This window comes from Amblyomma mixtum, chromosome 3 (assembly GCF_055824585.1).
Source record: "Amblyomma mixtum isolate Tamu chromosome 3, ASM5582458v1, whole genome shotgun sequence".
Lineage (NCBI taxonomy): Eukaryota > Metazoa > Arthropoda > Arachnida > Ixodida > Ixodidae > Amblyomma > Amblyomma mixtum.
This window is the reverse complement of record NC_143014.1, coordinates 93,808,985-93,830,870: the sequence shown is the minus strand read 5'-3', so window position 1 is coordinate 93,830,870 and position 21,886 is coordinate 93,808,985. Positions and strand designations below refer to the sequence as shown.

General features: G+C 43.9%; 1 protein-coding gene across 6 annotated transcripts in view; it reads right to left on the bottom strand.

The window, feature by feature from the left end:
• Positions 1-934: 934 nt before the first annotated feature.
• The window catches only part of LOC149350980 (uncharacterized), a 33,510-nt gene continuing 12,558 nt past the window's right edge, over positions 935-21,886 (bottom strand). For 2 of the 6 annotated variants that reach the window (XM_089580161.1, XM_089580163.1), the window contains 2 exons: positions 17,678-17,743; positions 5,739-12,135 (listed from right to left, as the gene is read on the bottom strand). In XM_089580161.1, coding sequence (XP_089436287.1) covers positions 12,042-12,135; positions 17,678-17,743 — 160 coding nt within the window. In that variant the 3' untranslated portion in view covers positions 5,739-12,041. Of the gene's footprint in view, positions 3,928-5,738; positions 12,136-17,472; positions 17,569-17,677; positions 17,744-21,886 lie in introns of those variants that run through there. The other 4 variants (XM_089580160.1, XM_089580159.1, XM_089580162.1 and 1 more) reach the window with 4 other exon arrangements.

The window sequence follows — 21,886 nt, the reverse complement described above, 5'->3', positions numbered from 1 at the left end:
ATAGCAACACAAATGTTTTGTTCTAGAGCATGTCCTCTTAAATAAATTTCAGAACTTCATATCAATTCCATTTCCTCATCCATTTCAAATATTTTTTTTGCTAATTGCCACCAGACATTTCTTGCCGCTTTCAGTAAAATGCAGACCGGGATGTACTAGCACAGTAACTTAGTAGCGAGTCGCTTTACCAAAGGTATCAATCTGATGCCTTACCACCACCACATCAAGCACTACCTACCACAAGCTGGCCAATGCTGTTGTCCATTCCAAAGGATAGCTGCAAGTTTGAGAGACTGTTTTTGTGTAAGCGAAGACTTTGCATGCCATTAAGGACATGAAAATACTTCAAAAGCAGAATGGTAATGTGTGAAAAGAAACGTGGGTTTTAAGGAATTTTCTTGGTAGATCTTTTGTACAGCAATACTGCGCAGCTTATGTTCCTTTCACCAAGGCCACAATCACTTCAAGGATTCCAATTTCACGCAAAATTTTAGCTCTAATAGCAACTGTGTTCTGCAACATCTATGCAGTTCTACGACAAGGCAACAATTAGCTGACACTGCAACTAGAAAACAAGTGAAAATGCTCCCCTGCAATGCAAAAGCATAAGAACACTTCTTGAACCAATGAATGCCTTTCATATGCAGTGCACAGTGAGCCATGAATGTAATGAAAAAGAAAACTTCGAAACAGAAATAAATTCAATCAGTTTTTGTGAATTTCACCATCAGAGATACATATACACTGAGACTGCTATACAACAAATGCAACCAGATGATGGCAGTGGGAACGTGTCCATGGTAGCAGGTTATGCTATCTTTCATAGCTCATCCAGAAAATAAAGCATCTTATGTCCTGCAGAAATAAGTGTTTATGAGTAAAACATTGTTTTGAACCCTCCCCACCCCTCCCAATTCAAATTACGCAGCAATTTTTAAACAAACCCAATTTCTACCCAATTTTCAAGCAAAAAAAATGGCTGGAAGTTTAACATTACTAAGCGCGAAATATTGTAAAAAAGCACAAATTTTGCAGATGGACACCACCGCCACATACCTCAGAGCACGACTGAGGTGTCCACTGATCCTTTCCTTTCCTCAAAATCAAACCTTCTGCTGGTTTTGAGAAAAGGAAAGAAGCATAACTGCCTCACTTTGTAGATGGATGCCACCGCCTACTCACAGCGGGATTGAGATGTCCACTGACCCAGTGAGCTAGTTACACTTGCTACTCAGAGGCTTCACACACATGCAGACACACACTGCTGAAACCTGAAGAGTGCGGCTAGAAGTGCTTTTGCCGCTTGAACCTATAAAACTTATATAAAACCCTTGAACCTTTATAAAACCTGAAAAACTACGAGCCCTATATCAATCTTTGCAATGCAATTAACAGCATGCCATTTACAATGTTCTGAGCAGAAAAAAAGCTGTCACATGCATAAAAGAAATGGATTGCTTTTTATACCGTGGTGCATTATAGGAGCTGCATGTATGGTGTAGATGAAGTACCCCTACGAATCATGTACGTTTGCTTGCTTATGATGTAGACGAAGGATATCAGAATACTGGCACTAACAGCTGACTAATTTTACTACATTTCCTTACAGAAAGACATTACAGAAAACATTGCGCTTCATACACTACAGACCTTTCCATCGATCAAGGGGGAACCCATGTGACAGAGAGACCGGCACACACACCAGTGTTATGATTCCTCTCCCTATAGTGTGCACGCCAGCCTCTCCCACAACGATTTCGCCTTGCTTTATCGAGAACAAGCCTACACCTCTGTCTGGTGTGTGTGCAGCAGGCAAGATGGCAGCACTATACAGATAAAGAGATCTAATAAGTGAGAGCTGTACAAGACACTGTGCAGCAACATTTCTAAAAATTGGGAAGTAGTCAGTGATGATGCAGATGGCACCAAATTACTGGGAGCCTTTCAGTAAAGCTGTGCATGAAAAAGAGATGATCCCAGTTGTCTGCCTAAAAACTGCTCCACTCACAAGCAGTCTGCAACAAAATAAAAAACTCTAGAATGTTTATATTTTATTCAATGGCTGCCTTGCAGTGGACAGAGGTGTTGAAGCAGGGAGGTTACAGTGCTGGAAAGGTACAGGTGCGGACAGAAGTAAACGGAGCACGCAACTGTCTTCGAATATTTTTCACGCGTCACCTAACTGAAATTTCCACCAGTGGTACGCGCATGATGGTAGCGGAGGTTGGTGGGCTTTCTTCTAGACAAAGAATGCTTCTTCGTTGCCAATGGAGAAAGCATGATTGAACTTCGAACGCAACAGCGTGCTCCATTTACTTATGGCCGTGCCTGTACATCCTCATTAACACAGCATACATGCGTATCTGTCAACCATTTATATTGTGCAATCATTTTGACAAACGAGGAGTCCATGTAACTGATAGTCCTGACATTGTCGCAGAAAACAGAGTGAGTCCAGCATACACTAGTCCGTATATTTTATGACCAATACATTGGCAGGCGACATTTCTTTATGATTCAGTGCTCTGTCATCTGCACCTTATTCCTTTGGCTGTGCGCAGAGAAAAATGGGATACTGCTTTTTAAAAGGTGTAGCACAGTAAAATTGAACATCTTGAATAGTATCAGCAGTTTTTATCAGAATGCCTTCACATACAAGCTTGAGACTACAAGCTGCTTTTTACCCTAGACACACTGGACATGGTAATCCTATCAACAGACTCCTCTGTCTGTACAACTCTAAGTATACAGGTCCTGAAATTTTTTAGGTGGTCATGCGCAGATGCATTGACCACGATGACGCAGCACCAAAATGAAATTCAGTGCTACGTCAAAAGATGTTCAGACATCCTCCGAATTTCATGCCATGGATGGCGACAGATGGCGGCTTTTGTGCTAATGGGACATATAATGCTTTTGCATTAAAATATAGCACTCACAAAGCTTAAAACTGTGGTGCATGCACCTAGAAACATGTTGGGGTGTTTTAGATACCAGTCTGTATTAATTCCAGGAAATGGTTCCCACTTGTGTTTTCCTTTCATAGCAACTCGCTGCCTGTCCCATATTATCTCGAGATATATCAAGCGATGCAGTCCTGGGTTTTTCAATGCAGGAATGCGTTACACATTTAATTACATTGTCACTTTCCTGTGTCCACAAATTTTTATTTGTTTGAATGCCAGTCTTCCTAAGCTCACCATAATAACAATGAAGAGCATCCATATCTCTATAAGTGTGCACTACTGCTATGTATAGCATACCCTGCATGCATCACAGCATGAGTGAGAGGATGCACACTTTATCAAGGTGAGCTTCGAAGATGAAAAACAGGAAGAAATATAAAATTAAGAAGCAGATGACAGCCTTCATAGGATACATGGGCTTCTATGGGGGCTCCCATAGGAAGAAGAAGAGCAGAGAAAAGGCACAGTGATCCATCATGTCTGCAGTTTTGTCTGAGCGCATCGGAAGACAGGAAAGAGTACTATGTTATCCAGGTGGGCTTGGAATAAGATGGAGAACACAAGGAATAAGAAATAATAGACAATGGAGTTGAAGATAACCTTGACAGAATAAAAGGGCTGTCATGGGAGCTCCCTTTTACTGTAGAACTCTCAAGAAATAAAATAAAATTTAAAAAAATGTGAGAGGAAGCCCGCACCGAACCAGTTGTTATCGCAGGCGAACCACCTGAAAATAAAAGAAAAGGGGCCAACAGCCAAGAGAAAATTTAAGAAAAACCAATTACAAGAGGAAAAAAAAAAAGGGCACAAATGATGGCCGGGCAAAAGTGATTTTTAGGGCAAAACGTCCCTGAAGGATTAAGAAGAAGGACCAAATGAAAATGAAACATGGATGTGTCCGGCGTGCCAAGATTCTTGAGAAAGGCTTGCAGGCGGCCAGGAGGAGGGAAGGTGCGGGGATCTGTAGAAAGAAAGCAAGGAGAAAAGAAAAAACAGGAGATAATGGGCTTAAGAAAGCAGAGGGGATACATAAAAAAGAGGAAATAGAAAAGTGAACCGAGATACAAAAAGGCAGATAAAGAAGCAAAGAAAAAGAACGAGCGAAATTAAAAATAACCAAACAAGTTAAAAATGAAAAGTATAACAGCTAGAAGAAAGAAAAAAAATGAAAACAAAATAAAAATAAACATGAAAAAACAAAAAGCAAACAAAACAAAACAAAGACTGCGTGTGCACGCAAGGTGAGCAAATAGCAAGATCCACATGCCATCCACATGCCCGTGAGGCAGGGGCAGGGCCACGGCCCACCAAAATTGGCCATATGGTGCCCCCGACCACGAGACATGGGGAGGCGCCGAAATGGCAGGGAGGTCAACGAGCCATCCAGGCGGGAATAAACACGAGAGACAGGTGAAAGAAGGGAAGAAACGGGAACAGCAACGTGAATAAGCAAAGCACGAGACCGACCACCCATGGCAGTGATGGAGGCATAGAGAATATTCTACAGCCGGCAGCTACCCTCACCCAAACACATGCGCGGAGTGTCAGACTCTCCTGCTCTCCGGAGAAGTCCGAGCTCCTCATAATCTGCCCCACAGCACGAAACTGCCCCACAGCCCCCATCACCGTGACACTGGAAAACCGGCACATCCCGGAAGTAAACACTCTCCGGGTACTGGGCCTCCACATCCAGAACAACGGGAAAAACACACCATACGGAAACTCAAGCAGACGACGGTGTCGATATCCCACCTAATCTGCCGCGTTTCTGCACACCACCGGGGCATGAAGGAGCATGACCTATGTCGTCTCATTCATGCCTTCGTCCTCAGCCGCTTTATCTTCACGCTCCCCTACCTGAAACTCCAGGCCGGGGAGATCTCCACCCTGGATGCCATGATCCGAACAGCATTTAAGACAGCACTACACCTACCCCTAAATACCTCAACCGAAAAACTACTACAACTAGGCCTGCACAATACGATAGGGGAGCTTATCGAGGCCCATCCAACAGACACAATACATACGTCTCGCGAGAACCACCATTGGCAGACACATCCTACACACTCTCGGTATCCGAATACCAGCCACGGATCCCACACAGCTCCAGGTCCCCCGCCATATCCACCGCGAACTACTTATCAAACCTCTCCCCAAAAACATGCACCCCACCCACTACGAACCCCTACGCAGAGCTTGCGCTCGGGCGCTCCACAAACACTATGGCACGGAACCGTATGCTGTTTGGGTGGATGCTGCATGTACAGGCGAGGACGTGGTTGTAGCCATCACAAACCCTTCCCTCAAATCGATTGCCACCCTTCACATATCCCCCGCTGCCACTTTTGGAGGAGGCTGAAGAGGCCGCCATTGCCCTGGCCATCACACGCACAGAGGCCCGATTTATACTATCTGATTCTAAAACTGCCATACTAAATTTTGCTCGCGGGAGAGTTCACGTCCCTGCATTTCGCATACTGAACTCCCTCGCCGCACACCCGTGGAGCTGATATGGGTGCCTGCCCACTCCGGGAATCCCGGGAACGAGGCCGCCAACGCTTTAGCCCGAGGTTCTCTCAACCGGGCACCGGCGGCCTCCAATCTGGGGTTCTCGCGGGAGCGCATGCACTCATTCAGTGAAATGACGCAGGCCTGCAAAGCCGAGCGTCGGCTCTACCCCCCACCCCATCCCTCCCTCGACAATTACCATCAGACACTTTGGAGGCGACTCCAAACACGCACTTTACCCTCCCCTTATATACGCTCGCGCTATCACCAAGCCCACACAAACCCCTCCTGTACCCTCTGCCACCACCCCAAAGCCACTCTCGACCATATCCTTTTCCTCTGCCCGGTGGACCCTCCCCCGCGGGGCCTGGAGCACCTCACCACTTGGGAGGCATGGGAGTCCCTACTGCGCTCCGAGGACCCGGCCAAGCAAGCCATCACCGTAGGTCGGGCTGCCAGCGTCATGAGCCTCTGGGACATGAATGTTTGAGTGTAGTGGGGCCGTGCGAGGGCCCAAGGACCTATGTGTCCCAAACTCCCCAGTTTCAAATAAAGTTTTCACCGCCACCACCAGGGGAACCTAACAAAGACTGGAAGTCATGAGGGGAAAAAAGTGCGGATAGCCGGGAAGCCGTGCTGCTATGTCCGCGGTGAGAGGGCAAGCATGTAGGTAGTGGACAACATCCCCATAGCTGCCCCGCATGGGCAAAAAGGCGAAGGAAGGAGGGCAAAAGGATGGAAGTAGAAGGGAAAACGACCGTGGCCAGTTAGGAGAGGGACAAGAGATCGGGGTGGAGGGAAAGAGAGTGGGAGACGGTTAATAGAGGGGACAAAAACAGCCAGGAGGGTGCCAGAATGTTCCGCGATCCAGGTGTCTGACCAAAGCCTGAGTACGGTGGTACGCATGCGGGTGTGCACTGACGAGGGCGACAGCCACGACGGCCGCAGGAGGGCGCGCGCCGACGCCAGTGAGGCGGCCCATTCAGCAAGCTCGTTGCCCCAGACACCACAATGGGTGGGGACACTTGCCGTGGTGGCTCATGAGCCCCAGGACATGGACTCAATCCCAGAGGCGGCAGCCGTGTTTTGGTGAAGGCGAAACACAAGACACCCTTTCTTCCTTTCCTGAAAAAACAATTTTTCCATAAGGAGGATGGATTGTTGACTTAATCATTATCATGAGAGCATTAAATGCATTTGTGCATTAGTCTAGTCTGGTATTTACCCAGGCATATCTACAAGTTTTTTAATTTGCTTAGTGAGCAGCCTCTATGAGGGGTCCCATGCAGCAGAGCCACATCCCAAAATAGGTCAGTATTTTGTAATTAAGCATGCGACCATCTCAAATTCCACTGAATTTCAATGCTCTGCTAGCCTTAACCCTTTCAGGCCAAGCAATTCCAACAGGAATCACCAAATTTAGGGGCCACCAGTCTTGAATTGAGTGAGAAAGTCCTGCTGTTTTTGCAGCAGTTCTGACATTCAGCAATTCATCTATATATTTCAGCGGCCTTTCACCTGTCTGATGTATGCTAGTACGTAGGAGAGAGATATAGAAACTGCATACACTTTGCTGCCGCCATCATCTGGTGCCACGTTCTCCCTTGCACCGTGTAGAAGAAAGAAATCCATTTTTCTTTTTCTCTAATTTCGTGGAATGGCACAAGTAAACCTCACGTTATTCCTTCAAAATAAATTCTTTCGGCTAAGCACATTTACAAGCGCTAAAACCTTTTGCAAATAGTAATTATTCCAAATGGAATCACTGAGACCTGGAGGCCCTATTGTAAAACAATCAGTGCAGTCATATTTGAAATACCTGTGACTGCTTGTGTCGTGTAAATGTTGCCTCTTTTGCAGTCTATATTTAATTTCATTTTATTACCTTAAAGGCCCCAATAAGGGGTGTTACATAAGGGGGTGGCAAGATTAAATAAACACAGTTACAATAACAGGAACTTTTTTACATTTTCAACAAACTGTGATGAGCACGTGATGATAGCAACGTTGTTTGGAAGGCCGTTCCAGTCTGCAGTTGTGCAAAGAAGAAAGGAATTTGTAAATGTGACAGTGCAAGAACGACGATGGGCACCTTGTAGTTGATGGCTGGAGCAGTGTGATATGCCTGCCGGTGGAAAATAAGGTGCGATGATGTGCATAGAGCTGTGAAAAATTTTGTGAAATAAAGATAGGCTGGCAATGCAATGACGGAGCAACAAGAGTGATAATCCAGGTGCTGTTTTTAAGGAGGTAATGATGATGTCACACGAATGCGATGAATGAAATGAAGCATGCAGCACAATCTTGAACAGATTCTAGAGCATTAACAAGATAAGCTTGATGCGGATTCCAAATGGGCGATGCAAGTTCTAGTTTAGACCTGACGAATGATTTGTAGGCTAATAACTTTACATGTGGGGGAGCATGATGTAGGTTACATTCTAAAAATCCTAACGTCCTGTTCGCTGATGATAATATGTTAGTAATGTGCAAACTCCAAGAAAGATCGCTAGCGACTGTTATGTCTAAATACTTGTATAACTGTACTAGCTGTACAGGAACTCCAGAGATTAAGGAAAGATAACGATTACGGCGATGGTGGATGGGCAGAGATTTACACTTATGTGGGTAAGTTCCATTAGCCACTCGTTACATCAGTCCTGAACAGCATTTATATCATTTTGAAGAGAAGATTGGTGAGTAGGAGGTAAAAATAGCCTGATAAATTACACAATCATAAGCAAACATACGTATGTTTGATGTCACGTGTGACAGCAAATCATTAATGTATAAGAGAAAAAGTAGCGGACCGAGCATAGATCCCTGCGGGACGCATGAGGTTTCTTGTTATTAACGGAGACAAACAGGGAACAATTAAGTAAAAAACTATGAATATGTAACAACAGACTTTTTTTCCGAAGAAGACGCATACATTCAGCACAAGCACTTTTCATATGGAAAAGGAATAAGTTTCAAGAGCGGGCCTACCAGATATGTTGAGGTATCGAATCATCCGATGTTGAAGAAATAGCATTCATCGCATGTAGATCAGACACAACAACCCAAAGGCAAGGCATAGCACAAAAGAACTGAACCACTATGGAATATCGTCCACGCCAGAAAACTGAAAACTGCAGGACAATGCAGAACCGAGTGGTAGTGCAACTGCGTCGAAGGTTGAAAGCCATACAGCTTTCAACCTCTGAAAAGGCGACCAACTTGCCCTGTTTGTGTTGTGCAACCAAAAAAGTCATCACAGAAATATCCTTATTGTGGATGTAGCACGATACTGCTGAACGAGCAGAAACCATGAACAGGAACCTCCACTAAAAGGAGCGTCTTCAGCGTACGAATACTTCAAACTGCATCAAATGAACCTTTGAGATTTTCACATTGCAAATTTTTAGTTTCTGCAGAAAGTAGATGCTGCGAGCTCGAGGCTGGAAATCTGGATACTTGCAGCGTGGTTGCCCTGCCTCTTACACGGCATGTGTCAAAAGAACCAGTGCTTGTCTTACACCAACTGAAGAATTCCTCTTACATAGGACTGCACACCGGCCCACACACAATGAGAAAATAACAACAGAGGTACAAGCTATGCGTCATGTCATTCTCGCATATTCTTGGCAAGAACTGTGGCATCCTCTACTCCAGCAGAGACTAGTGTAGTTTCAGCAGATGAGATTTATTGAAATTTTCAATGAAGTTCGTTTGTAGAGAAGATGGCTTTTTGGTATGTTGTACTTAGTGAAAAGGTATTCGGTGCGCGAGGTATAGGGCACGTTTGCAATAGCACATATTATTACTCACTGGCATGCGCTTGGGTGGATGGCAATGAGTAATTACTCCCGTATTACAAATCTACTGTTGTCGTCTGTGTTGTTGTCACTCTGTCTCCGTCCCTGTCCTCGTGGTGCCACAGCAGTATGAATTCGTACCAACTCGGCCAAATCTCAACCCTTTTGAAATCTACTCCACCTCGGGTAATTCCCCTACACATTTGACCAACATTGTTCACACTTCAGATTATTGATCAATTTGCTCTTGCCCTACCATAAGCTTGCCGTCCCTGTTAGTTCAGATGGTAGAGCGACTGCTCTGGTGAAGCGGTGGTCCTGGGTTCAAATCCCGGACCAGGACGAATTTTTCTTTAACTGCAAACTTTCTTACAAAGCTGTATAACTTTCCTTTGTAGTCTAGTGGCTGTACTTGGGTGGATGCCAATGAGTAATTACTCCTGTATTGGCTCTCCCACTTCATACAGTAACCTGCACGATGATGTCTACTACACACCACAATTGTGAGCATATACATAAACATGAAAGTTTGCATTGTCTTTTTTGGCCAACTGTACATGTATGCGCTAGTACTTATTTTGCAACTGAAGCAACTGTACCACCGAAAATCAAAATGAATAGCACTAACCATTCCTACCTTTGAAAAGATCAATGCAGTACAACATACAAATTGGCCTGAGAGCTCTTTAACGTCGTAATGGCTGGACTTCCCGATTCGTTGAAAAAAAATTGCAGGCAAGTGCGTATGTCAATATATGCTGACAACATTTGTATTTGGATTACTGGCTACCAACACAAGCGATTAGCCCTGATAGCTCGACAAGCTCTACTTTCAGTGCAAGCTTACCTTCAAGGTGTGGGATTGTCTCTATCAGTGGAAAAATCTGGCTTTATTCTGTTTCCAGGTGTAGGAAGGCGTCAAGCGTGGTTGCAGATAGACCTTGGTCACTCTTGCATCCGTCAATTAAATCACACACGTTTTCTGGGCGTCATTATTAACTCCCGTCTACAGTGGCAAAAAGCTGTCAATGCGATTGTCCCTTCTCTATCTTTGCGTCTCAATGTGATCTGTAGAATTGCTAGTGAGCAATGGGGAAATCATCCTTCTTCAATGGTCAAACTTCATGAAGCGCCGGTGGTCAGTCGCATAATGTATCAATTACCTTTAATTCCTCTGTAGGCCTCACAGCTTGAACGTCTCGAAGTTTTCCACAGAAAGGGCCTAAGAAGGGCCATTGGAGTTCCTCAGGCAGCTTCGAGCACGGCAGTACTTCATGAGTCACTATCAAAACCTCTTAGCCTTGTCGCTTAAACCTCTTAACCTTGGCCGCCTAGGAGAGACAGTAGCTGTGCAATCCCTTCTCCAGCAGCTCTGCAAGAGATACGAGTCGAAGGCCTATACTCTTAGCTCTTTAGGCCTTAATGTTCCAAGGCAAAGGAAATGGTTGAAACCACCGTGGTCTTTTCCGACCCTCGACTGTAAGGCCACAATTCCCCATGTGAGCGCAAAGCGCAGCTCTCCTTTGGCAGCAACGCGTTCACTCGTACTTGAACATTTGGAAAAAAGAGTATGACCGCCATCTTCAAATTTTCACAGATGGTTCTGTGGACCAGGTCAAACAACCTAGCGCAGTGGCTTTTAACATTCCCTCTTTGGCCTGTAAGCGGTCTGTACGCATTTCTGTAGTTGTATCCTCCACAACGGCCAAAAATGTTGCTATTGAGGCGGCTTTATGGAAGTTAGGGTCTTGTCCGGCTCAACCTGTTGTCATCTTAACTGATTCAAAATCTACCCTTCAGAGGTTAGAGCGCGAGTTCCCTACTGACATCTTGTCTCTGAGCTCTCTACGCTTGGTAGAGAATCTGCACAACAGAGGCTTTACTTTATATTTCCAATGGGTGTCCTCTCGCATAGGAGTCAGAGGCAATGAGGTGGCAGACAGCCTCGCCCATAAAGCTCTGTCACGAAATTCATCCAAACAAGTCCCTCCAGATGCAAAACGTTTCTTCAGAAAAAAGGTGCTCTATTATTTCAGTACCCTGTGGAGTGCGCCCCACAAGCCATGTGTGACCAAGGGTCTGAAAAGATCCCAGGCCACTCTACTACATCGAATTCAAATGGGCTCTGCTTGTACTCCTGCCTGGCTGCATAAGACGAGCATGGCATCGTCTCCGCTATGTTCTATATGTGGTGTGTGCGGGGAAATAGAACACTATATTATGTACTGCCCACAGTACAACATGGAAAGGTCTGTGATGTTCGCTTCTTCAAGAGGACATTCTCTACACAAGTGGAAACTAGATGTGCAGAAGAGAGGCTTCACGCCTTCTTTTAACATTCCTGTAGGACACTGATCTTGACTCTAAATGGTGACAGCAGGGACGGTCTACGGTCTGCTGTGATTTTAATGTGTGCGTAGATGGTGCCTTCTGGAGTGGTCTCTGTTATTCTGTGAGTGAGTGTGTGCATGGATGGTGACTCTGCAATGGACTATGTTCTACTGTGACTGAATATGTGTATAGATGGTGTCTTCTGGAGTGGATAATGTTGTGCACAGATGGTGACTGCGGGAGTGGCCTATGTTCTATTATAAGCGGCTGTGTGCATAGTGGGGCAGATCTGACCAGTTTTAGGACATTATTAACATATAGGTGACGCTACGGTGGAGCAATTGCCGGCAGAATAAGCAAGGCTAATTCCATCTGTAGCTTAAAACAACTCAACTGAACTCAGTTCTAACAGTTATCCTCAATGTTGTGGCCTTCAGTCTTACAACACAGACTCAGGTGCAGCAATCTTGCCAGTGCAGCACGTAGACCAGTTGACACATGCAGCAGCCAGTTGCCAGCTGGCAAGGACAAACCTGAAAATACAAGAAAATTAGAAAGAGATGCATAACACACCACACAGAAAACGTGCCTATGAGTTGCATTACTTGGGGCTCCAAATTATCCAAATCAGCGAGAGGTTAATAACGTGCAGATAAGCCTCTAGCTGAACTAGACACTGCAGCCATGAATACAACTAGTGACCTCAGAAATTGACACTATATTTTAACATATGTGCAACCATGAAAGGAGAGACAGTATTCGAGCTGAAGGCACAAAGCACATTTTGAAAGACCACAAACAGAATATGCACTACACTAGTTTCAGAGCTTTGCTTTTTCTTTCCATCAAACTAAAAAAAAACTGAAATCATGATGCCCCTCATGATGTAGTCAATCTTTTTGGACATGGATGACTTTCTCCCCTGTCTGAGCTTGGGCCAACATGAAAAAGAAACTCCAATTTTATGAGGCTATGCACATCACTGCTACCTTTGCACATTAAATCACTTATCTTACTGTAATTTCTATTGAATAAAAGCTTAGGGCAAAGTCTATGTCATCTTATTACTATGTGAAAAACCCATATTGTCTACAATGTACCAGCATCACAATTTAGCAAAAGGACGTTTCCAAAGAAGACTGCCATGGATTCTTTATATTTTGCACTTAAACTCGCAAGATATGCACTTTAACAAAAAGGGCTGGCAGAAGCATAATTTGTGTTCTGAAAGTGGGAGCAGCAGTATTTCCTCTTACTTTTATGCCCAATAATAGCCTAGATATGAGTGGTGTCATACATCTAGGAATTGGACTCCTTGTTTACTTTTTTTAATGCAGAGGACCTTTTCTGGTGTTTTTTCAAAACGAAAATTTTTTTTCTTCAGCAAATAATACTTCCTAAGGAAGAAGCTTGTGCACACAAGCGAAGCACAAATATTGACTATCTGATTTAAACCTTTTATAAGAAAGCAACCAATGCTAGAAGCACAAACAGCATGGGCATAAAAGTGACATTAAGTAGCATAGCTACTCAGAGATGTAAAAGCAACAAGATCTTAGTAAGGACAGGACCAATAAAGGTTTATGGTTTATGGGGGTTTAACGTCCCAAAGCGACTGAGGCTATGAGGGGCGCTGTAGTGAAGGGCTGCGGACATTTCGACCCCCTGGGGTTCTTTAACAAGCACTGACATCACACAGTACATGGGCCTCTAGAATTTCGCCCCCATTGAAATTCGACTGTCGCGGCCGGGATCGAACTCTCGTCTTTCGGGTCAGCAGCCAAGCGCCGTAACCACTGAGCTGCGGCAGCTCTAAAGTGTTCATAGCAATGAACACTCACATAAAGCAACCTCTCTACTTATTCAGCTGAGTCAGTTGTTTTTCATTGCATTGTTCCTAAGGCCTTGAGCTAACATACCAATAAAAAAAAAAAGAAATAGATGGCACACTATAATGCAGTTCATGCCCGAGCATCATTCCCCTTCCAGCACTTATGATAATGTAAGTCAAGGAAGGCACCAGAGGAAAAAAAAAAAAGGATCAACTTCAGTAATCTGGTCAATTGATCACTCCGACATCTTTTATTTTATAATGCATGAGTGCAATAATTAAAATAAATATAAGGTGCTGCCAAACTAAAAATTGTGCAGGTCATCTTTACAGAATGAGCATGATAGCAACTTTGCACCAAACACGAAAAAAAATCAGTTGAAAAAGAAATTACCAATAGCGAGAGTTGTTGGGTTAGTTGGTTATCGTCTTGTAAAGCTGTAAAGAACTGCACTAAACACGTCACAAAGAAAGACACAGACAGGACGAATGCAAGACAGTTGCGCTCGTCCTGTCTGTGTCTTGTTATGTCATGTTTTTAGCTCAATTCCTCATGGCTTTACAAGAAGTCACCATAAGCAATAAAACTTAACTATGAACATAATAATGCCATACAAATGCAAGTCAAAAAGAAAAACCAAAATACAAGCTTCCAATATATCGTGATTTTTTTTATGTTTACAGATATTTATTCCAGAAAGACCTGACGATTGTGGTACTCGCTAATGTGAAATTTAAGGGCAGCTTGATTTTGCAATATATTGTGACAGATAACTAGGACGACATTTAAACTACCCTTAAAAGTACAATGCAAAGCATTTGCCACTTCGTTGCACAAGGCCTCTAAACTATCGCTCCGAACAAATGCTCCTCAGTGGTGTAGAGTGGCGCAGTGTAACCCTTGCTGGCTGCGGTGTTTACATGTTTGCTACTTCCCATGAGGATGTGTTCCAACATGCTTGTCTCATTGTTTCGAGGAAGAATGCTGATGCCACAAAGGACGCACGCATCTTCGGTTGGAGCGAGCCATGAGGCGTGTGGCCTGCCCATGCAGAGTAAACAGTGTAGACTCCACAAACAGCCCTCATAGATGCCCATGTATGTGCTGGTTGACAGTTAGACTGCCGGCTCATGGCTGACTCACGTTGTGACTTGGAGTTTTGTGGCAGACCTTACGCTGATTAAAACAATCAGCCATGCACCTGTGCAACAATTAAGGGGCCCACAATTGTTGCGCAAGGAATCACCTCACTTGGGCAAGGCAGTGCACCTTTTTTCACAAACCCTCCAATGTGCGAGACCTGAAACAGAGGGGTTACTGGAGTATCTGCTTGTTACCGCATCCAACGCAGTCGCTTTTGCATCGGTGGTTGCGGCGCATGGTCTAAGCATGGCGGCTGTCTGTAAGCACATTTAGGAAGTCATTATGCAACACTAAGTGAAATTTGTGAGTGACCCCTCTTGCCTGCCATCGCCGTACCCTCCTCCTCCACTCCCCACCTGATGCTTTCCCTCTTCAAGTGCTGCCCCCTCCACTGCCTTTCCATTCTCACCCTAACTTCATCCTTCGCTGTGCTCTTAGCCTTGCTATAGCTCTGCCAGTTACATCCACAATGACATGCAAGCCCAAGAGCTGTAATCTAAAACAGAGAGAGGTATGTCGGTCTGTACAGGTGGATTGTACAGCAAGGCAGACATTATGTACCTGATTTGAATCAATAATTAGATGATTTATTAACTAAAATAACCTAATCAACTGCAATTTTAGGGGCAAGGTCATGTTTTGAAATTCAAGGCTTTTGACTGAAGCTGAGCCCTGTTTTAAATATTTTTTTAATCAGCATTGTGGTTCGAAGAACTGACCGTAAAAAATACCCATCTGAGACTTGTTGAGCTGGCTTTCCTACATTTCATATTTACAAAATGGCATCACTGCACGTGGCATCATCACCAAACCCATCATCAAATACACAAATAGCATCTGTATTTGGTGCACAAAAAATGCACGTGATGCCATTTCATAAACATGCAATGAGTCAACTCAACGAGCTTTCAAATGAGTTTTTTTTCTTCCTGACGTTCAATATTTTGAACCACACTGCTGATTAGGCAAATTTAAAAACAGGGCTCACCTTCAATGTTGTTAGCCTTAAATTTTGAAATATGATCTTGCCCCCTACCATCAAAAATAAAAATATGTGTAAGGTAATTTTAGTGAATTAATCAACTAATTATTGATCCAGATCAGGTACATAATGTGCACCTTGCTGTAGAATCCACCTGCACAAACCGCACTGATGCGTCTATCAGTTTTTATAATAAAATCTGTAAATGTAAAAAAAAATCACCCTGTGTAAAAATGGTAGGTTTTCAATGTCTTTCAGACAACGACGAGGCTTTTATGGTGTTCTGTGATATGACCCTGCTAAACGCAGAAAACAAGCTGAAAAGAAACTTAACTCGCATGTAATAATGGAACTTTGTGGGCCTTTAACAACGTGAATTGAGCTACGGCTTCTGACACGTTGATGGTAGATGCAACTTTGTAGATGCAACTCAATGGAGAAAATCGCCAAGGCGACAGCCTCTCGTCTGCCACAGCAGATTTCAGACAAGGTTTTCAGCTTCAACTTGGAGAAACTTCTCTCTGCTGTCACCACGGAAACGGCAGTATAAGAAGTACCTTAAGTGCCACCCATATGTATGAGTTCTCCTCGAGGTTGTGATTTAATATACACTCAGGGTTATTAAGAGGAGTGCCGCAACCAGGTCCCTGGCTGGCCCCCCGCTGCCTGAAGCTGTATAGGTACGCAAGTTTGTAACAAAGGTCCTAATCAATTATTTGAGATCTTTCTTTATCCTTGAGAGCAAGATAGATATCACTGCAGTCTAACAAGCACTGCTCTTTCTGGAAGTTTGCGAAGTTGTCAAGAAAACCCCAGAGATTTCCATGCTTCTTCATCTGCGTGAAGCACACACGGCAAAATTATTTTTTAAAAGTAACTGCGTGAATTTAATTGAATTATATTACCAATTACTGCTAAAAACATATTACATTAAAATTATTCCCGCAAAGTACTGCAATCACACTTAAATTACATGCTGGTTTTCATGTGTACAAAAAACATAAGCAGAGTAAACAAAACATTGAACTCTCTCTAGATGTCATACACACATTCCCTTGTCTTCCCACCAAATTCTGTCCCAGCCAACTCCAGAGCAGGTCACTGATTGCTTTGGTGGTCTCAGAAATCAACTCGGCAGCCTGCGCTCAGTAATGGACACTCCAGTGGCGTCATTGACTGGTTTAAGCTCGATGACATGCTCTCAGACGAGATCCTTGTGTAGTTGGGAAAGCAAACCATTCAAGAATCTGGCCCCAGGGAATGGGCCTTGCCATTAGTCGTGTCGAAGAAGTGCATTGTAATAGAGATGAACTCCATGTGGATGATGCCAGACATACAGTCCAATATGATGAATACTTTGCAGCTTTCAACCTTTGTGATATGCTTGACCACATTCTTTGCTATCATGCCAAATATTTCATTCAAATTTGTTTTTCAGCACTAGTGATCTGCCATATCTCAGCACAGCACACACCTGAAGTGCTCTTTTATGACGTCGTCATATTCACCAAGAAGCTAAACTAATCCCAGAAAGTTTACAGTTTTCTGTGAAAAGTCAGTCTGAAGAGCCATGAAATGCCATGTAGTGCTTTGACAGCAAAATTTTTATTCTGATCAGACACTCTAAGACCCTCTTCCAGTATTCCTTTCCCTACGTCATGATGAGTTTGTGTACCTTGTAAGTACAATCGCTTTGCACTATTCTCAGATTTGCCTCTGACCAAATTTAAAGAGACATGAAATAATTAGCTGACTTTTTGCGGCTAGACAGAATTTGTGCTATGTGCCTCCGGTCACTGGATCTAGTAGATGCCAATGATGATTTGGAATTCCTGTCATAAAGCTTGGAGCAAAAATAGAATACTTCATCTGCATACGTACAATAAAAAACCAGCACTGCTTCAGAAGCTCACCGTTATCAAGGTGCCTTCCATGAAATCTAGTAGATAAATCACGGCTGTGCTAACCTAAGGGTACTTGCTTGCTGTCCTTGCCTATGTCTGCAGGCACTTGAGCAGGGGCAGATTTAAAAAAGGGGAAGGGGGAGGGAGGGATTTTACATAGGAAAACCATGCTAAGCTCCATTTTTTCGATGAAAAATGTCCAAGAAATACCTACATGATTCCAATGAGAGCCATGTATTTCTCCACGAACCAAACATTTGGCCCAGCCACAAGGCCAGCACTGCAAAACACAGTACACAACAAAACTGAAACTGAATAGAAATACAACGTACTCCTTCCATTACAGAGCTAGAATGGTTAGCATGTAGTGATGTTAAAAATTCATTTTGAAGAGTGCCATATTTTCTTGTCTATAACTCGCACCATCTTGCAAACAGCAGTTTTTCCGAAAAAAATTCACAGACAAGTCACACCAGTGTATACACACGTGTTCGTTTGGTAAATGCTATAAAAACATGCCAAGGATCTCTTCGTCAGAGAGTGCGACAAAAATACACGTCTGCAGCAGCTGTCGTGCGCAGACGATCCTTCAGCTCTGATGAGTGTGCCTTCTTCCCGTGACCTGCCTTTTCTACTAGCTCCATCGACTGGAGCACTATTACGGGTTTGCACTGATCCCGGCTAATTTTTTTGCCTAAGTCAAACCGTCTCCCTGATACCCGGTTCCCAGTCTCCAGTGTGTACTCAATGGCATGCAACTTCAATTTTGCACCATACCTTCTTCGCCTTACAGTCCGTGTCATGTAAAGCAAGAACAACGCTCGCGAAGCCATACGAATCCGACAACAAAAATGAAACTTTCAAGTATATGGCTAGAGTGGATGCAATGGTGGCACAAAGCAACCGCCACTGCCGCATTCAGTCAAGTTGCAAGATTACATGGTTCTACCTATATAGTAGTGAAGAGAAAGCTAGGCATAGGTAAAAACCAGATGTATGCGCTAAGAGACAAAGAGGGCAATGTCATTAGCAATATGGATAAGGTAGTTAAAGTAGCCGAAGAGTTTTGCACAAATCTATACAGTAGCGATTGCAATCAGAATGTTACTGAGAGAGGCAGTAGAGCACAGCAATGGGACATCCCGCCAGTAACGAAGGAGGAAGTAAAGAAAGCCTTAGGAGCAATGCAAAGGGGGAAAGCAGCTGGTGGGGATCAGATAACAGCAGATTTGTTGAAGGATGGAGGAGAGATGGTGCTAGAAAAAGTAGTCACCTTGTATACGCAATTCCTTATGACCTGGAGCATACCAAGAGCTTGGAAGAACGCTAACATTATCTTAATTCATAAGAACGAAGACGTCAAGGACTTGAAAAATTATACACCAATCGGCTTACTTCTGTTGCCTACAAGGTATTTACTAAAGTAATCGCAAATAGAATCAGGATAACCTTAGACTTCAATCAGTCAAATGTCCAGGCAGGCTTTCGTTAAAGATACTCGACAATAGACCATAATCACACTATCAATCAGGTGACAGAGAAATGAGCAGAATATAGCCAACCCCTATTAAAGCCATCATTGATTACGAGAAAGCATTTGACTCAGTGGAAACCTCAGTGTCATGCAGGCATTGCGGAATCGGGGTGTAGAAGAGTGTTATGTGAAAATATTGAAAGATATGTATAACGATTGCACAGCTACCATATTACTTCATAAAGCAGCAATAAAATTCCATTAACGAAGGGTGTCAGGTAGGGAGACATGATCTCGCCAATGCTCTTCACTGCCTGCTTACAGGAGGTATTCCGGGGCCTGAAATGGGAACAGTTGGGGATAAGAGTTCATGGAGAATAGCTTAGAAGTAATCTGCGATTCGCTGATGACACTGCCTTGCTAAGTCAGTCAGGACATGAACTGCAAAGCATGATCAATGAGAGACAGGCAGAGCAGAACAGTGGGGCGGTTTCAACGGGAACACGTCTGTGGTCACAATGCTCCAGTTGATGACGTCAATTCATTTTCTTTTTCAAGGGGCATAAAAACGTCATCACAAAACTGTGCTTTCCGTTAAGATATTGCATTGCAGAAGTAGCGAAAGCACAGGTAGCACAAGTAGTCCATCTCAGTGACATTCACAGGTCTTTCGGATATTAGAAGTTGCTTCAAAACGATGTCTAGGTCGGTGACACTGTGAAAATTTCGCTTCTTCAGAATGAGCTTCTTGTGCTAGGAAAGGTGATCTGCACAAAACACTTGGTCAGAGCTACACTTTGTCGCCATGAGCATGTGAGCAGCACATGCAGTAAGAGCAAAATGCAAGCACGCCTCTCGCTCATCTGCGATGGAAGTGAACATTCGAAAACCGATAGGGAGTGCTGTGCCCAGGCTCCACTCCACCCTAAGTGGAATAGAATGTGTCCGGTGTAGCCACTGCGGCGATGGCGACAGCAAGTCCCCTCTAGAATCAGTCAGCACAGTTTGGCTGGTGCACCCTCCGTCACTTTGATGAAGATTGCTCCCAAGGTCTGCCGCAATGGACCACCCGGAGAGGACCAGAGTGTCTATCGCTCCAATCATCGTGCTGAGCCGTGTCACAGTGTGGCCATCGTCAACAGAAATGAACGTCACGCGTACCTTTGAGCACAAAAGGCCTCGTTTCCAGCGGTTCTTTGGTGTGCTGAGCCACGCGGTGGCAGGTGAGCGTGCATTCCCTTCTGCCGCGACCATGTGTGGGAACAAAGGACCAGCAGTTCCTGCTGGTTTCCTTTACCCCACGTGCCTACCTAAGGACGCGAAAACGAACTCTCAAAGCGTCGCCTAGTAGAATGAGCATCTGGGGTGCATGGGCGTATGTGTAGTAGCCCCGCTCTCATGGCTGCTGTGGAGCATAAATCGTCTCGATATTGACACCCTCGATGCCACCGACACCTTTTTGCTATTCCAGATCTTTTCTAAGAAACTGAGATCCAATCCATCTTGCATTCAATAGACATAGAAGGCAAGAAATAAAATGTACCATCATTTGCTAATCCTTGCTCAAGGGTCTCATTGGAGGGGCCGTAACTACTAGAGAAACAAAATTATGCAACATGTTTTTATTGATTGTTAAATCTGATATAAAGGAGAATCTGGGGACAAAGATTAAAAAATATTAAAAATGTTTTTTTTTTTAATTTTCATAAGACATTGTTTAGTGTTTTCTCGAAGTTAGTGCAATCATATCTCTTTGTTGAAAAGGCACATAAATATAAACTTCAGCAGTTTGATAGTTCTGTTTGCATAGATGATAACGCATAATTACTGCCACTCTGCCGCAAGCCGTTTTTGAAATAACGACTCGCAAGCTATATAAAAAAAAACGTTCTTTGGGCGGATTTTGAAGAATGTTATAAAAACATCTAAAGCTTGCAGACAGACAAAAATAACGGAGCACAAATAAAAACATTCATATATTTACTCAAGCAATTTCAGGTGCCTAACTTTAATATATTAATTTTATGTAATTCATAACCAAAGTTGGCCAAAACAGCAGACCACTGAAGAGCTCAAAGTGCAGGGATTTCGGGCCACCAGAACAGTGAGAGAGAATAGACTGAAGAAGTGTCCGTTAGAAGGTTCAAAAGAACTCTCAAAACGAAACAGAGGATCTTTTGACTACATGTGTCATGGTGACATACTCGCTGTGAAGTGGAACAACAAGGAGTACGTATGTAACCTAGAAGAGTGCGGTGAGGGGCTAGTTGGTACGACATTATGAGAACAAATAATAACTGTGCGAAAAGGACGGGACAAGAGAAAGAGAACCACACGGGACAAACGCAGACATTTGTCCCAGGTGGTTCTCTTTCTCTTGTCCCGTCCTTTTCGCGCAGTTATTATTTGTTCTCATAATAGAGTACGTATGTGTTGTCATAAACTAGGACAATACTCATCCCACAGCAACAGCCAGCTGCTACAGCCAGAGGGAGCAAAAGGGGGTCAATGTGCCACCATCAAAAGTAATCCAAGAATACAACCAGCACGTGGAAGGCGTGAACCTTCTTGACTGCTTTCTTAGTGGCTATCGGCCATGTATTCACAGCGAAAAGTGGTGTTGGCCATTGCTGAGCAATCTGCTGGTTACACTGCGTGTTAAATTTGGCAGTGAGCCAAAGCTTGACCAGTTGCAATATACAAAGCCCGTAGTGCAAGGCCTATTGACTAAGTGGAAGATTTTTCGAGAGAGACTGGGCCCGACTGGAGCCCACTCGTTCCACACGAAAGAAGGCAGTGGTCATCATGTGGTACCATTGGACAAGCAGAGCCATTGCAGGCAATGCAAAAAAAAAACCCAAATGATGTGCCAAGTCTGCAAAGTGCCCCACCATATCCACTGCTCAGGTGCATATCACAACTGAAAACCATAGGTTTCCGAAACTTTCC